The 18,141-nt window shown below is 37.8% G+C and overlaps 1 protein-coding gene across 2 annotated transcripts in view; it reads right to left on the reverse strand.

Annotated features, from left to right (window-relative positions):
- The window catches only part of LOC149846063 (GEM-like protein 1), a 32,669-nt gene extending 14,752 nt beyond the window's left edge, over positions 1-17,917 (reverse strand). Inside the window, exons 1-3 of one of the 2 annotated variants that reach the window (XM_089996146.1) lie at positions 17,457-17,909; positions 17,231-17,332; positions 2,406-2,677 (exon numbers count right to left, since the gene is read on the reverse strand). In XM_089996146.1, the coding sequence (XP_089852272.1) occupies positions 2,406-2,677; positions 17,231-17,332; positions 17,457-17,808 (726 nt within the window). In that variant the 5' untranslated portion in view covers positions 17,809-17,909. Of the gene's footprint in view, positions 1-2,405; positions 2,678-17,230; positions 17,333-17,456 lie in introns of both variants that reach the window. The other variant, XM_089996145.1, reaches the window with a different exon arrangement.
- Between the last annotated feature and the right edge of the window lie 224 nt (positions 17,918-18,141).

Genomic DNA, 18,141 nt, shown 5'->3' on the forward strand with positions numbered 1-18,141 from the left:
AATACTACCATGCATCAAGCAGACTGCTTGCTGGCTATAATCAACAATGAGATCCGTGTAAGAAGCTAAAAGGTGTTGGTAGCAGTGTTGTGAGAGGCGTACGCCTCAGTACCTGAAGCGTACGCCTCAGAGGCGAGGCGCACGCTCAAGGTACTGAGGCGTTGCTGTGATGCGCCCCTCATCAACCTCCGACCAGTTGTGACCACCGACCACCGGAGTTGCTGTGCTGCAGCTGCTGCTCAGTCTTCTCCGACCACCGGACGACTGGCATATCCCTCGCTTCCGTACCAGCTGGGCAGGTGGTCCTTCTCTTACTGCCTCCCCTCCCACCGCTTCACTTCCATTCCAGTTGTGAGAGGCGTACGCCTCAGTACCTGAGGCATACGCCTCAGAGGCGAAGCGCAGGCTCAACGCCTCGCTTCGCCTCATCGCATTTAACAACCTTGGTTGGTAGCTCCCTCTTATAACAGGAATTTTGAAGCGGAAGTTGTTAAAGACAAAGTATTCAGTACCCAGAAAATAACTTACTTCGGCAATGGTTATGAAGAGGGCTTTGGGAATGTCCAGAACTAGTTCTATAACATAGTACTGTTACTTGCGCTTATGGGCAAGTGACACCTTGTCTTGCCACTCCTTTCTTCTGTCTCTTGCATGTTCTTTCCACTAAATTACAAATTCCATTCACACAAGGGAAAAGATAAAAAAGACATGCTTGTCCAACCTTCTAAAATATTCCAAATGCAGCAGCCACAGATAAATGTGACACAAAAGATCCTCAAAATGACAACAAAAAGCCATGTTAGTGGAGATTCAGGTAGACACCTAGAGATGTTTGGTCAGGGCTGGAACTAGAAGTAAACTACACAACAAATTGCAGATAAGATATAATTACAGGGCATGGGAACACATAAAAGAGCAAACAATATATATATATATATATATATATATATATATATATATATATATATAGAGAGAGAGAGAGAGAGAGAGGTTGTAGCTGTCAACCAACAGCAAGCTGGGTTTTTGAAGTTTTTTTTTTACCATGTTTTCCTTAAATCTGACTGTACAGATGTCTTCGACATGGTCAATTTACTAGGGAACCACGCTTGGATCATGTTTTTTCGATGAAAAACATGATTTTTTAAGCCTTGAATATTTATGAAAATCTTAGACCGTCGATTTTAAACCTTATAAAAACCTATCTGTGTATCGGGATCGGATGATCCAAGAGTAGATTCCTATAAAATCAAGCATGTAGAACACCTGTATGGTCAGATATAAGGAAAACATAGAAAAAAACCCTTCAAAATCCGGGTTAGATAGAAAAGTGGTTAGCAACTACCACGTTATATATATATAAAGTGTGTGTCATTTCCTGAGTACTTAGTATACTAAACTTGCAATTTGTTACCTCATTGCTTACTAGAGGAACTTTCCTTAATCATCTTGGTAAAACCATACTCGTTAGGAACATTATATACCCTACATCTGTAACATATAGTTATTATCATTTTGCTCGCACTGAGGAATCAGCCTACAAGGTTTTCAATCTTGTCAACAAGTACGTCATCTCTGGAAGGTATCAAGGGAGAATATTCAAATCTTAAGATCTTTTACCTGTTATGGAAGAGATCGAAATTAAGTAGTTGGTGAATGATTTTCCCTTCATGCGTCCCTCCCCCCAACCCCAACCCCAACCCCAACCCCAAAACAAAAAGAAATACATGTCTATGCCTCTAATCTGCATCATTTCTTTACCTTGTAAAATTTTTCTCTAATCCCCCAAATAAACTTGTTAATTTTTATTCTTTCTCATCACAGCATGGAGACTTTTCATCCAGTCATTCACATTCCATGAGCACAAAAGGACTCTTCATATCAATCTCACATCACTTGAGCCTGAAGAATGCCTGATTTAACCAAATAGTCTGTAGAGAAAGACCATCAAGGTCCATCATGAAATAAAAGAAATTTGGGATTTTCAATATCCACAAGGAACCAACAAGTATATGCTTCTAGGGATATCAAATGTTGGACTTGGAAATATATACATTCAACTCCATGGAAAGCTGTTGTTCACCTTTCCCTTCCTTCATAGCAGCTGTAAGTTTGTCTTTTCCAACTAGTGTCGTAAAATTGCCTTACAACATAAAACCAAACATGAAGGCATTTTGTGGATTCACTCAACCATGGAGATTCTCCCTAAAAAAGGCTATATGCTATTACAGGCTTGAGTTTCATCTTTTTTTATGAAATATTGTTGAGGGCTGAATTATGTGTTATCATAAACAGCTAAAGGAATACAATTTTTCAAGTGTCTTAGTAAGATGAGGATGATCTCTAGAAATCTCTTCCATATTGCACCAAGTTCAGAAGCATATATAGTGCACTTCATTAAAACGCACCTTATAATAGCTCCATTCTGTTTGATCACCAACTTTGTATGAAAGAGGATTGTCACTGCAGAATGCAAGCTTTGCACTAGACAAGTATAATATTCCAATGACTGGACCAGCAGACGTCGATAAGTAGCATACATATGACTTCTGGAATTGTTCCCCTGGAAGGGTCTCAAATGTTTGTTGAAAAATCTTCTCATAGCCTCCTTCTGCGAGAACTTTGGTTCCCTGAGCAATTCTCCCCATGGCTGCATCTGCGACACTAGGACCTGTTTTCACTGTTTCATAGTCTTCATTAATGAGTATTATTATACATCAATAAAGCATTGGAACATCAAGTAAATCTTCCATGAAAAAAAAAATAAAAGAAATAATAACTGCACAAAAATGGGATATGAATATGCAATCAACAAATTAAAAATTACCAGGTCACAAGAGTTAAGAAGAAAATTTAAGAAATGCAGTGTATTTTGTACCACAGTTTGAAGACACCCCAAGTTAAGGACACCCTTTTGTCAAAAGAAAACCAAACGAAATAATAACTGGATGGAAATGGGAGACTACTAAATCAACTAAACTAAAACCACTCATTCACAGGAGTTACGTTCAAAATTCTAGAAATGCTTTGGATTTTCTACACAGTTTAAAAGTTGATATTCCAGAGTTTTATGATGTCCATTCAAGGAAAGTGGCATGTGGGTTGGTGTCTATAAAACAACTCAAGCCGGATAACAAACTACAGGATCCCTCGACCCGATAACCATAAGGGTAGTCTTATGGTAACCAAAAACAATGAATAGATCATGGTCACCATGCATCACGTTAGGAGCACTCAGAGAATTGCTAAGAAAGATCATGAATACCTAAAAAAAAAAAAATCAGTTGCAACATCATATTTGGCAATAGAAACTCACAGCACCTTTCTTTCAACATGAGAACAATAAACACATTCTACACCGATGATATGAGCCTTGACAGAGTTGCTAATTGGTTTCCGCTGGTCACCTAATGGATGACCTCCACCCAACTCTTACATGAACTATCATGAATATACAAACATGAAGTGAAGTCACGAAAGCCAGCACTTCTCTCCTAGTGCAAGTACATCCAAAGCTCCCTTGTATTTTCTTGGCTTTATAAGAGGTTTAGCATCAGAAGTATCATAACCATAACAAGTGGCCCTGTTAGACCATAATCAAGTCTACCAAACAATAGGCTTCCAAAGCTAAAATGGTTAACTAACCCTTTTAGTATTCAGGAAACCAAAAATATTAGGATGGATGAACCCTCAGATTAGAAATTCACCCTAGATTAGGATTATAAAACAAAAATAAAAAGCTAGTCATTTTACTTAAATTCCGTTTATCTTTTATTTAGAAGACAAAATATTTGGGGCTCTCCACTCATTGGATTAGATATCCATTTTGAACGTCTTGCTGGTATATGGATTGGGATCTACGTCACATAGGATCCACAAATTTGATGATAAAGCCAAAATTTGCAGATTTATAGGCTATGCTGAAAATTATAAGAATTATAGATGTTATGAACCTGAGAAGAATTGTATTTATGTATCAAGGAATGTTATCTTTTAATGAATACTCTTTTCGAAGTGATTTTGTGCATGAAAGTTGAAGTTGGAATTGAAGTTTATGAGCCTTGGATGAGTGCACAACTATCTCCAAGCATTCCAATGGGTACAATGCAGCAACAACCAAGTGATCATAATATAGACCATGATGTTGATAATTACCAAAATACTGATGATATTCAGCAAGGTGAAATCAAAGGTGACAAGCCAGGATGTTCAGGCTCAGGGAGGCTCAAAATAAGGGCTAGTTTACAATAGACATCCAAGAGCTGGATCAAGTTTGGTACAGGATAATGGGTCATGAGAGTTAGCCATCACTTGGTCATAATGGGTCCTGTGGTGCTGAGGAGATTGTGGTCAAAAGGTCAGCTAGAATTCAACACCCTATCAAGAGATCCAAAGATGGATCAGCTATGAGAAATTGGATCATAAGGTATTTCTAATAGAAATAGAAAAACATCATGAGCCAAAAAACAACAGTAGATGGATAGAAGCAGCGACGAAGAAATGAAGTCTTTACATGAATGGTAGACTTGGAACATTGTTAAAAGACCCAAAGATAAAAATGTAATAGGTTGAAATGGGTTTATAAGATTAAATATAAACCTAATGGGAGCATTGAAAGATACAAAGCAAGCTTACAGCAAAGAGAATTGACACAGGAGTACGGTCGATTATAACGAGACCTTTACTCCTATTTTGAAAATGGGAACAATCAGAGTAGTAATGTTTCTTGCATTGGACCATGGCTGCTCTCAATCAACTGGATGTTAATGTAATGAGATATGCGGAAATACAAAGAGTGCTATAAGTACTTACAATGTCCACCAATGAACACACAAAAGAGATAATAGCCAAGTCCACAAGGGACAACACAACACAAAATATAAATGCCTCTTTATTGAAAGAGAGGGAGCTCTCAAGAATGAAATTATACAAAGGGGTTCACCCCTATTTATACAAATAAAATGAGAGAAGGGGGAGGCCAAATGGCCTCAAAAGAAGAGCCACAAAGGGGGCTCCAATGGAATCGTTGGGAGCCCCCAACGGTCACAAATGTGACCGTTGGGGGCCCCAATGACTCAATGGTGGGGCCCCCTTAAGTGGGTAAAAAGGAGGAAAATAAAAAATAAATATAAACAATAAAAAGAGGAGAAAAACAAGCACCCCTAATGGGTACATGTGAAATGACTAAAATACCCCTATCAGTATTGAATATATATAGTATTGAATATATATATATATATATATATATATATATATATATATATATATATATATATATATATATATTGATTACATGTATTTTAACACCCTCCCTCAAGCTTTACGGGGATATAAACGAGGAGTTGCAAGGGCTTTAGTGAAGAAGTCTGCCAACTGGTACTCGGAAGTAACGTAAGGAAGTGCTATGGTTCCTCTTAGGTATTCATCACGAACGTAGTGGCAGTCTATCTCGATGTGTTCAGTACGCTCATGGAAGGTGTGATTGCTTGCGATATAGATTGTGTTTTTGTTGTCACAACACATCTTCGAAGGAGTAGAGATGACTATGCCCGTATCACTGAGGAGACTTCTTAGCTACACAAGCTCCATGATTGTATTTGTCATAGCATGATATTCTGCTTCTGTTGAGGACAATGATACATTGTGCTGCTTCTTGCATCTCCAAGAAATCATAGTCACCTAAAAAAACACAAAAATCAGTAGTTGAGACTCTATCATTGGAATTTTCTCCCCAATCAGCATCAGTATAAGCAATTAAATCAAGTGATGAAGAAGAGGAAAGAAAAACACCCTTAATTATGGTGTTTTTGATATATCTGACTATCTTTAAGACTGCACTCATGTGCACAGTTGTAAGTGCATGTTGAAACTGACTGACTGAGTGGACGGCATGAGCTATGTCTGGCCGAGTGATGGATAAGTAGGTCAGAGACCCAACAAGTTGGCGGTAAGGAGTAGGATCCTCAAGGAGTGTTTCATCTTCTAACTTTAACTTTGCATTGATAACTTTAGGGGTTTCTGTCTTCTTATCATCGAATATACCAAACTTGGAATAAATGTCAGCAGCAAGTTTCATCTGAGAGAATATACCCTCGAGGAGAGTACGCTACTTCAATTTCTAAAAAATATCTTAAAAAACCAAGGTCTGTCAAAATTTTCTTTTAAAACTTTTTTAATATCATTGATTCTTTGCTCATCACTTCCAGTGATGATCATATCATCAACATAAAGTAGTAGAATAACTACTGAAGACCCTGCACTTTTCACAAACAAAGCAGTGTCAATATAGCATGAACGAAAATTCAAACTTGTCATTAGATTGCTAAATCTATCATGCCAAGCCTTTGGAGCTTGCTTTAAACCATATAATGTCTTTTTAAGCTTGATAATCTTATTTTCACCAATACATACTCCTGGTGGATGATCCATGTAAACTTCTTCATTTAATTCACCATTTAAGAATGCATTCTTAACATCTAATTGATAAATAGGCCATTTTTTAACTGACGCAACCGCAATAAGAGTCCTAACACTAGTCATTCTAGCTATGGGCGTGAAGGTTTCTTCATAATCTATACTGTATTCTTGAGCGTATCCTTTTGCTACCAACAAGGCTTTATAACGTTCTAATGATCCATCACTTTTAGTTTTAATTTTGAAGACTCATCTACATCCAATAAATCTCTTTCCAGTGGGTAATGAAGTTATTTCCCAAGTTTTTGCCTTTTCATGGGCACTAAGTTCTAAGTTCATGGCTTCAACCCATTGGAGAATGTTTTTGGCTTCATTATAATGTGAAGGTTCATGAAAAGAGTGTAACGCAATTAAACACGCTCTATACCTTGGGGTTAAAGACTCATAGGAAACAAACCTATTAGGAGGATTGGAGATTCGGCCGGATCTCCTTAAAGAGGTTTCTTCTATGTTGGAATATTGAGAGTATTTTTCTAAGGCACTCATGGGAGCTTGTTGACCACGCCTAACATAGGTTTGGATGGGTCTATCATTTTCATTTTCAACATTGTTAAGAGGAATATCCTCTAGATCATTCAAAAAATCATTAGAGATTTCCTCTTCTTGAGGAGTCCCATCTTCTTGAGAGAGAAGATCAAATAAGAAAGCATATTCGCTTTCGTCAATATCTTTAGTTTTCTCAAAACCATTTTCATTTTCTAAAAAGGTTACATCTTTGGATACATAGAGTTTGTTATTTTTAAGGTTAAAACATCTAAAACCCTTTTGATTTTATCCATATCCTAAGAAAACACATTCAATAACTTTAGGAGATAATTTGTCTCTTTTATGTGTAAGGATAAAACATTTACACCCAAAAATTCTTAATCTATTGAAATCGGGTGTTCTTTCAAATATTTTTCATATGGAGATGTATTTTGTAAGGATGAAGATATCATTTTATTTATCAAGTAAGTTGAAGTTAAAGCGGCTTCGGCCCAGAGTTACCAGTCGAGGAAGCGGGAAGCGAGGCACTTTCAAAAATTTAGGAAGCGGGGAAGCGTGGGACCACTTAAAAGAAAATTCCGAACCATCTCGAAAGCGACCTAGGAAGCGAACCCGAAGCGACCTAGGAAGCAAACCGAAAGCGAGGGGGAAGCAAAAAAAATGAAAAAAAATGAGAAAGCGAGGAGGAAGTGCACTTCCCATAAAAAGGGGACGCTTCCCCTCACGCTTCGAAAGCGCGATGTTTCGCGCTTCCGAAGCGCGCTTCGGGGAAGCACGCTTCCCCTTTTACCTAGGTGCTTCCGGTAACTCTGCTTCGGCCCAAAAACTTTTTGGAATTTCTTTGAAAATAAGAAGTGTCCTAGTGGTTTCTAAAATGTGTCTATGCTTTCTTTCGGCTAGACCATTTTGTTGAGGAGTCCTAGGACATGATCTTTGATGACAAATTCCATTTGTTTCCAAATAATTTTAAAATTCATTTGATAGATACTCTCCACCCGAATCGGATCTAAGAGTAGAGATATTACTTGAAAATTGATTTTTGACTATCATATGAAATTTCTTAAAGTCGTCAAAGACTTCGGATTTTAAATTGAGAAAATAGATTCACACATATCTAGTGTAGTCATCAATGAAAGTAACATAATAGGAGTATCCTCCTTTCGATATGACCGGAGAAGAGCCCTAAACATCCGAATGGACTAACTCAAAAGGTCTTTTGGACACAAAAGTTCGATTTGAAAACGAAGTGGATTTCATTTTTCCAAAAAATACAATTCTTGCAAACAAAATGTTTCTCATTACAAAATTTCTTTCCAAAAGGAAAGGAGTACATTTTTTAGAAACTTGGATGTCCAAGTCTTTGATGCCAAGTTTCAATATTTTTATTTTGGACATGATTATAAAAAGAGTTAGTGGGAAGTTTCAAGTTGCTCATGTAATAGAGATCTCCCCTCCTATGGCCTTGCCCAATCTGCTTTTCGGACCGGAGATCTTGTATAGAGCAATCCTTAGTTGAGAAGGAGATTTCACATCCATGATCACATATTTGAGAAACAGAGAGAAGATTTAAATTAAGTTGATGTATCACTCTTATGTTTGACACAAAGAAATCTTTGGAAAAATTCAAAGTTTCAAAACTTTTTACTTGTAAAGATGTACCATCGGCGGTTGAAACATAAGAGTTTTTAAAGTTATTACACAAATCGGAAAGCCCATTTTCAAGAGGGGTCATATGAAAGGAAGCTCCAGAATCAAGAATCCAAGAAGACATACCTGGAGGAAAAGAAGAAGCTATGGCGGCACCCAAGGTTGATGGCGATTTGAGTAAAATTTGAAGTGCTTCTGATAGTTGAGCAAGAGAGAAGGACTCCTTCCCTTTGATAGTTTCCTCCTTTTGATTAATTTCTTCAACGGAGGCAACCTTATTCTTTGGTGCTTCATTTAACTTAGAGCAATTAGGTCTTATATGACCCGGTTCTTGGCAATGATGGCAAATGGCTTTTTTATAGTTGTCATTATAGTTATTTTGCCTCCCAAAGTGTGGAGGCTTATAGGCTTTCACATGATTACCGAGTTTAGACACGGCCAAAACTTCATCTCCTCCCTTAATCATGCCAAGACGAGTTTCTTCTTGGCATATTTCGCTATGGCATCTTTCAAAGGAAGAGGCTTAGATCTATGAAGAAGGAAAGATCTAACTTGTTCATATTCGAGCCTAAGCCCATGTAGAAATTAGAAAAAGTATTCTTTTTCCATTTATTTTCTTCTTTGTTCCACATCTATACTAGAAACTCACTTTGGTTCTAGTAAAGATAGCTCATCCCATAAGGGTCCAAGAGTGCTAAATTAATCTTTTACACTCATTTCCCCTTGCTTAATAGTCCGGATTTTTTCTTGGAGGAAGAATTGATGAGCAAGGTCTTTTTGAGTATACATACCTTTCATAAAGAACCATGCTTCATTAGCCATCCGAAATTTAGCAATGTTGGCGCAAATTTTGAGCTCCACATTGTTCATGAACCAAGCAAGAATCTTTGCATGCTTGCTTTCCCAATCTTTCACTTTAGATTGATGATCTTCAATGGCTTTTATGCAGGAATTTCCTTCAAGGGCTTTTTCTTGATCACCATCCATCTTGGTGAGTTGGAGTTGCGGTTCCGGAATGGTGCCCATAGCATATCCCCAAAGCTTTTTACCCTTGAGGTTGTTCTCCATGGCGGCAGCACACATCATGTAGTTGAAACCATTAAGTTTGAAAGAGAGATCAATCTTTTGTTCTCCTTCCATTTTAACCTCTCTCAAGAAGATACACCAAGGAAGAGAGATACAAAATAAAAAAAATATAACTAGTCAACTAGTTATATCAAAAATCAAGAGCATACACAAGGCTCTGATACCATGTAATGAGATATGCGGAAATACAAAGAGTGCTATAAGCACTTACAATGTCCACCAATGGACACACAAAAGAGATAATAGCAAAGTCCACAAGGGACAACACAACACAAAATATAAATGTCTCTTTATTGAAAGAGAGGGAGCTCAAAAGGGTTCACCCTTATTTATACAAATAAAATGAGAGAAGGGGGAGGCCAAATGGCCTCAAAAGAAGAGCCACAAAAGGGGCTCCCATGGAGTCGTTGGGAGCCCCCAACGGTCACAAATGTGACCGTTGGGGGCCCCAATGACTCAATGGTGGGGCCCCCTTAAATGGGTAAAAAAAGAGGAAAATAAATGTAAACAATAAAAAGAGGAGAAAAACAAGTACCTGTAATGGGTACATGTGAAATGACTAAAATACCCCTATCGGGTATTGAATATATATATATATATATATATATTGATTACATGTATTTTAACAGTTAAAACACATTCCTGCATGGAATCTTAAAAAGGTGTACATGGAGCAACCCCCAAGGTACACTAAGAAGAATCTTAATGCATATGCATGCAAGTTGAAGAGGTGAATTTACAGGTTGAAACAGGATTCTGAATAGTGGTTTGAAAGTTTTTCCATTGAAATACAAAAGCATGGTTTTAGTAGATCCCCTACAAGGGTAAAGCTCGCATTACTTTACTTTTTGATTTGTGGATGACAATTTTGTTACTAGTAATACATATTTAGGAAATAAAATACTTGTTGAGTACAAGGTTCTTGATGGAAGATCTAGGAAGACTAAAGTATTTTCTAGAAGTCGAAGTTGATAGAAGCAGTGAAGAACTTATATTGACCCAACACAAGTACATTTTTGATCTCCTAAAAAAATGAAGAGAAGAGAATGCAAGCCTTAAGCTGCTCCTAGCCTTATCCACCAAAGGCTAAGCAAAGAAGATGGTGAGTTATCTTACTTTTACACGGCCTGATATCATTTATTCTATAAATCAAGTATTCAAAGGGACCATTAGCAATGGGTTGGTTTACAACAAAAAGTCACGGAATGAGGACGCATTGATGGTGATAACATTTTCAAATGAAAATTGGGCACGGGATCCAAATAAAAGGAGATCAATTCAAGGTTACTACACCTTTGTTGGAAGAAATGCAGCTCATTTGGTACTTGCAAACAAAAAGCCATGGCTACATCCACTACATAAGGTGAACATTGGGCCATGGCACTATGGCAGTAGTAACATCAAAGTTGACTTAGATTTCTATTGAGTGAGATTGAGGAGAAAATATTAAAGTCTATATTATTTTGCAATAACCAAAGAACAATAAAGATTTCACAAAATCCTATTCATCATGGGAAGAAAAAACATATAGAAATAGACTAGCATTTTAGTAGGCCGAAGATTGAGAACCAAGAAAATGGAAGAAGATTTTCTATTAAAGGGGTTTTGGATAGTCTGGGAGATAAATGGTCAGGAAGCTACACATTACTCTCTCTCTCTCTCTCTCTCTCTCTCTCTCTCTATATATATATATATATATATATATATATACAACAACAACAACAACTACGCCTTCATCCCAAAACAATTGGGGTTGGCGATATGAACCAAAAAAAAATCATTCTGGGTCTTCCACATGAATCCTTCTCCTCCAATCATTTCTATCCAATGCCATGTCCTCGGTGAGGTTCAAAGCATTCATATCCTTTCTTATCACCTCCATCCATGTCTTCCTAGGCCTACCCCGACCTCTTTTAACTAATATATTTTCCCATTTCTCCATCCTTCTAACTGGAGCATCATTAGGCCTTCGCCGAATATGTCCAAACCATCGTAAACGATTCTCTCTCATCTTATTTTCAATGGGTGCAACGCCTACCTTCTTACGTATCTCCTCGTTCTGAATCTTATCTTTTATTGTATTTTCACACATCCATCTCAGCATACGCATCTCAGCTACACTCATTTTTTGAATATGATGTCTCTTGGCAGCCCAACATTCCGTACCATATAGTAAAGCAGGCCTAATAGTCGTCTTATAAAACTTTCCCTTCAACCGCAATGACATTCTACGATCGCACAACACTCCAGTTGCACTTTTCCATTTCATCCACCCAACCTTTATCCTATGAATTCCATCTCCATCAATTTCTCCATACTTTTGAATGATAGATCCCAAATATTTGAAACAATCATCCACCGGTATTTCTTGCTCACCAAGCTTCACTACACTCCCATCACTACTTTGTTGCTTACTAAACTGATATTCCATGTATTTTGTCTTACTCTTACTCAACTTAAAACATCTTGCTTTCAATGTCTGTCTCCATAATTCTAACTTAGCATTAACCCCAGCTCTAGACTCATCAATCAAAACAATATCATCAGCAAACAACATACACCACGACACATTTTCTTGAATTGATCTCGTAAGCTCATCCATCACTATAGCAAATAGGAAAGGGCTTAAAGCAGATCCTTGATGTAACCCAACCGTTATAGGAAAATTGGTTGTCACCCCTCCACAAGTGCGGACATTGGTTACTACTCCTTCATACATATCTTTAATTATACTAATGTACTTGAGAGAAACACCTTTCTTCATCATTGTCCACCAGAGAACGTCCCTAGGTACTCTATCGTATGCCTTCTCCAAATCAATAAAAACCATATGCAAATCTTTGTTCCTCTATTTATTTCTCTCAATAAGTTGCCTAAGAAGATGTATAGCTTTCATAGTTGATCTTCCAAGCATAAAACCAAATTGATTCTCCGATGTCATGACAACCTTCCTCAACCTAGACTCAATCACCCTCTCCCAAAGTTTCATAGTATGACTCATGAGTTTTATACCACAATAGTTTGTGCAATCTTGTATATCACCCTTATTCTTATATAGAGGCACCAAAGTGCTCTTCCTCCACTCATTAGGCATCTTATTTGTCTGCCAAATCTTGTTAAAAAGATTTGTCAACCATTGTAAACCTTTCTCTCCCAAGCATTTCCAAGCCTCGATATGTATACCATCTGGGCCAACTGCCCTTCTTGATTTCATTTTCTTCAAAGCCTCTACAATTTCTTTCTTTTGAATCTTGCGCATGAAGTCATGATTCATCTCATGAAAAGGAATAGAGAAGTCTCCAAGATCTTGCGCATGACTTTCATTAAATAGCTTATCAAAATAATCTTTCCATCTCTCCTTAATCTCCTCATCTTTGACTAAAACCCTTTGTGTTTCATCTTTGATACATCTAACCATACCCAGATCCCTCGATTTCCTATCTCTCATCTTTGCAAGCCTATAAATATTCTTCTCGCCCTCTTTGGTATCCAACTTGTCATAAACCTCTTTATATACCTTATCCCTCGCGTTCCGAACTACTTTTTTAGCTTCCTTCTTTGCTATCATATACTTCTCCAAATTCTCATTATCACGACTCTTAGATTTCTATAACACTCTCTTTTAACCTTAATAGCTAATTTGACATCCTCGTTCCACCACGATGTATCCTTACCTAGCGGTGCACCGCCTTTAGAGTCACCCAATACCTCCTTAGCTACCTTTCTCATGTCACCCGCTATCTTATTCCACATTGATTCTGAATCCTCCTCGAGACACCAATCAACTTCCTTAACTACCTGCTCTACAAACATTCCTTGTTTAGCTCCTTTCAGTGCCCACCACTTAATTCTAAAATCTATCATATGTCTATCCCTTTTGCGGCATTGTCTAATTCTAAGATCTAAAATTAAGACTCTATGTTGTGTAGCTACACTTTCTCCCGGTATAACCTTACAATCGATGCAACAACCCCTATCTATCTTTCTAAGTAGGAAAAAATCTATCTGACTCGTATTAACCCCACTTTTAAATGTTACTAGGTGAGACTCCCTCTTCCTAAAATCATAGGACAAACCAAAATCTAAAATCCTTTCTCCACTTTCGTTTCTTAGTCCTATACCATAGCCTCCATGGATACTCTCAAATCCATCCCTACTAATGCCTACATGCCCATTAAGGTCACCGCCGATGATATATATATATATATATATATATATATATATAGTCACTGATATTGTTGATATTTTCAAACTATCGCGATATTTCAAAATATCGTCAACAATAAAAATATTGCAATAATATCACGACATTATAGCAATATTTAAAAAAAGTTTATTTTATATATTTTAAGCCTATTTTTTTTATTTTTTTGGTTTTTTATATTTTACAAGCTAAGTTATATTCCTTATATTTTTCCAAGAATAAATATTATTTTCTTATATTTTTTTTTTCATATTTTTGTATTTTTAAAACTCCACACACACACACACACACACACACACACATATATATATATATATATATATATATATATATATATATATATATAAGTTTAAACTAAATACATGTTTTCTACTAAATAAAGCATAGATAACTAGTTTCAACTCATTGATACCATATGCTCATCCACACCAGACTTATCCTATATATATATATATATATATATAGGGAGAGAGAGAGAGAGACTATGTCGAACACATCTTCAGGGTCAAGTCAAAACAACTTGCACCTATGAGTTTCAACCTATGTGGTGCGGGGATGCGACACTTCCAAAACACCCGGGTGCGGGGGTGGGGCAAAAATATATATATATATATATATATATATATATATATATATATATATATATATAAGTCCAAAAGTTGGACATAAATGACCCTGAGTGCGTTGACTGCACCCAGGGTCAGGTTGACCGCATTGGGTGCGGGTGCAGCACCTAGTTGGAGAATCCTTGTGACATATAGGGCAAAAAAAAATTCTTAGCAAAATTTTTTTTTAAGTCAAAAAATTTAGACCAAAATGACCCTGGGTGCGTTGACCGCACCAACACCCGCGTCGCGTCGACGAGGGTGCGGCACCCTGCTAGCTGAATCCCTGTGACATAGGTTTCAACTCATTGATACCGTATGCACATTGACATTTTAGTACATAAAATATATTTATTATTAAACATACTATTAAAAACATTAAGATAGTAACATATGTCATAGTCTTCCACTTGGCATGTGCACGTGTCACCTTGTGTTGCCTAGACATGAGACACCATATAGCGTGCCCTCGTGACATAGGACCTGCGATGATACCAGCATCAGGGTTTGAGCAGACCCTAGCTTTTGAGATAGAGATAGAGAGAGAATATAATATAATATATATAAATATACACAAAGTTTAAGTTTAAGCCCCTTGTTTAACATTAGGAGTGTAAAACTAGCATACAATAACCAAATGCCTCGATGTGGCAGCATTTCCAAAACACTGTTACCTTTTACATCATCTCTAGACACCCAAATTTCAACCAAGAGAGTATTTTGAGAATTGAACCTTGAATCATTTTTCTTAGGCATAGGGTTTCTAATCGAAAGTGGGCAAATCGGGTTTCATATGCTTTGTTTGACCTTTGAAGAATTGTATTCAAGTTTTTTCGTATTCGATACCAATGTCAAGACTTATGACCCAAACAACCAGGTCTGTCTAATGTCAAAACCATGAATTTCAAGAAGATCCCATTTTATGTGATTTTGACAAATTAAACCAATTGTTTAAAAACTCACTAAGTCAACCTAGTGACTCAGCTGAAGAGTCATGGGCCAGCTTTGATTTCTAAACTTCAAGTTTGCTTTGGTCACAGGTGAGAGTAGAAGCTGAGAAAGCAGAAGCTATGATCAATGTTGATAAAATTGGTTTCTTAGAAAAACCCTTGAATCGAATCGAATCTCTTGTGAATCGATCCTTTTTCACCACCAGATGACACATCATAAAAAAAATGCTAAAAATGATTTTTTAGCCCTTTTCAAAATATAAAAAAGGCATTGAATCGACCTGAAATCTGCCCCTTTTGAATCGTTTTGGGGCCGATTCGATCTGAATCGGCTGATTCATACCAATTTTGATAACATTGGCTATGACTGTTAATCACACGGTCAACCTTTTGACCAACTTTCACAAGATTCAAGGCAAAAACAATCACAGCTGGCAATCACAATCACAACTTGTATTTTTTCATGTTTCACAAACCTTGAGAAAGTATGGTGATTGTGGTTTACAACCACAAGATCCAAGAATCACAGGCATTGCAAGCATGCCCTTAGCACCCTCAAGCAAACAGAAACCTTAACACGCTTTGTGAAGTCATATCTTGACATCTAAGGGAGCATTTCCTGAGATTTTTGTTTATTTTGAAAGCTAGGAAAGTAAACTTCTCTTTGGGCATGTTTTCAATATCCTATGATTCTTGGATTTTTCTCAAGATCATGTGATTGTGAATCACAATCACAACACTTTCTCAAGGTTAGTGAAAAATAAGAAAAGTACAAGTTGTAATTGTTTTTGCCTTGAATCTTGTGAAAGTTGGTCATGAGATTGACATTGTGACCAACAATCACAGCTTCTACTTTCTCAGCTGTGAATGTTCATCCCCACTTATGACCAAAGCAAACATGCCCCTTCTCTTTTTGCCGCTCCATCTAAAATCCCTCCAAGGAGAATAAATCGGAACATGAAATGGGAAAAATGTTCTTGAAGCCTAAGAATTTTTTTAACCAGACTTAAGAGTTGTATCTTGCATATAAAACTCAGATTTTTTATCTGTATTCCTCTTGAAAGCTAAGAAATTGCTCTTCTTTTCCTCTTTTAAGCGCTTGATCTAAAATAGCTTTGAATCCCTTCAAATCTGCAGTTCTCAGACAAGTTATAAAATTTCTGTTTCAGCTTTCAGAACGGCCCACCTTCTTTGCTTCGCCCGTTAGAACCCTTATGAGTCAGTGAACTAGAACAAAGTTGAACATCCTCCTATTGATGACAACATTATTGTGGTTTAATGATGGCCGCCAATATCATCCTGAAACTACGTACTTCACACTTGAATTGCCCCAGATGTGGGACATGGTGACTACGGCCATGAAGCAATATCAGCCAAAAGAGAAACATGTAGAAAAGGGCAAAGGCGGTTGCCTCTTTATAAGCAATATGTAGCCCTAGACTCTGAGATATCTCGCACACTGTGTTGATGAGATCAATCAGTTTCCATGGAAACCCTCGGTGCGAAGAAAGTGGTGAAGTAATGTCTTTCAAATTTATTTCCCAACCTATCAGATGCTCGCGTTGATACAAATCTCTACCTGATTATGGGATCGATAAATCATTGGAAGCATTGAAAGCGTAAGATAAGGGACCGAACATAAGCCACAGAATCATAAGGATTGGAGTTTCAGAACGATCCAGCATCACAAAAGCCTACGCGCAGATGGGGAACAAGAAAGGAGACAAGAAGAAGAAGAAGAAGAAGAAGAGGGAAAGGAAGGAAAGAATAGGAAGACTTACAGTGTTGCCAGACGTTTCCAGCAAGATCCTCAGCCTTCTTGGTAGCCTCGCCCACCTTCAGCTTCCATCGTCCAAGCACATCACGGACGGAATCCAACGTGTCTTCAGGTAGCAACCAAAGACCAAATCAAAAGAAAGGAACGGGAAGGGAAGAAAAAGGAAAAGAAAAAAAAAGGGACAGCCCCAGGAGAGAAAGGGAAGGAAGCGAGCGGACGAAGGAACTCACTCTTTCCAGGGGAAACAGGGGAAGGAGAGACGTAAGGGTTGTTGGCAGAGGAGGAGGGGATGTTTCCTTGGGCGGCATCGCTGGTCAATTGGGAGCTCCATGTGACGGTCTTGTTGCTAGGGGAAGTGGAAGGCGGCGGTGCTTCGGAGGAGGCATCGGAAGGCGAGCCCATCACGAAGGTACCCCAATTCCCTCCCACTCCACCACCTCGTTCCGTGAGCAGAGGAGGAGGAGGGACGTCGACGTCTTTGGGATCAATGGTAGGGTAGGGGGCGTAGTCGGCGGAATGGGTGGACGATGTCTTCTTCTTGTTGGCTTCATCGTCGGCAGCAGCGTGGCTCTCACGGTCCATGTTTCGTATGCTTCTCTCTGTTTCTCTCCCTCTCTGGTTCACGCTTTGATTTTGATCACGATCCGTCCTTCTGTACCAACTACCAGCCCTCTTTTCTTTTCTTCTCTCTCTCTCTGTATATATATATATATATATATATATAGTCTCTTTCTTTATCAAAATTTGATTGCCACGGGTCTCATCACAAGTCTGACCGAGTTTGGGAATTCATTCTCTCATCAACCAGCACGCCAACAATACGGCTGGGAAGTTTTATTTTTTTTTCTTTTCCAATCTTACCCAAGGCAAAAGGAGGTATAACTTTTTTTCGTGTTTTGAAATCACCACCGTCCA

The sequence above is a fragment of the Nuphar pumila genome, chromosome 2 (genome assembly GCF_984573655.1).
Source record: "Nuphar pumila chromosome 2, dmNupPumi1.hap1.1, whole genome shotgun sequence".
NCBI lineage: Eukaryota > Viridiplantae > Streptophyta > Magnoliopsida > Nymphaeales > Nymphaeaceae > Nuphar > Nuphar pumila.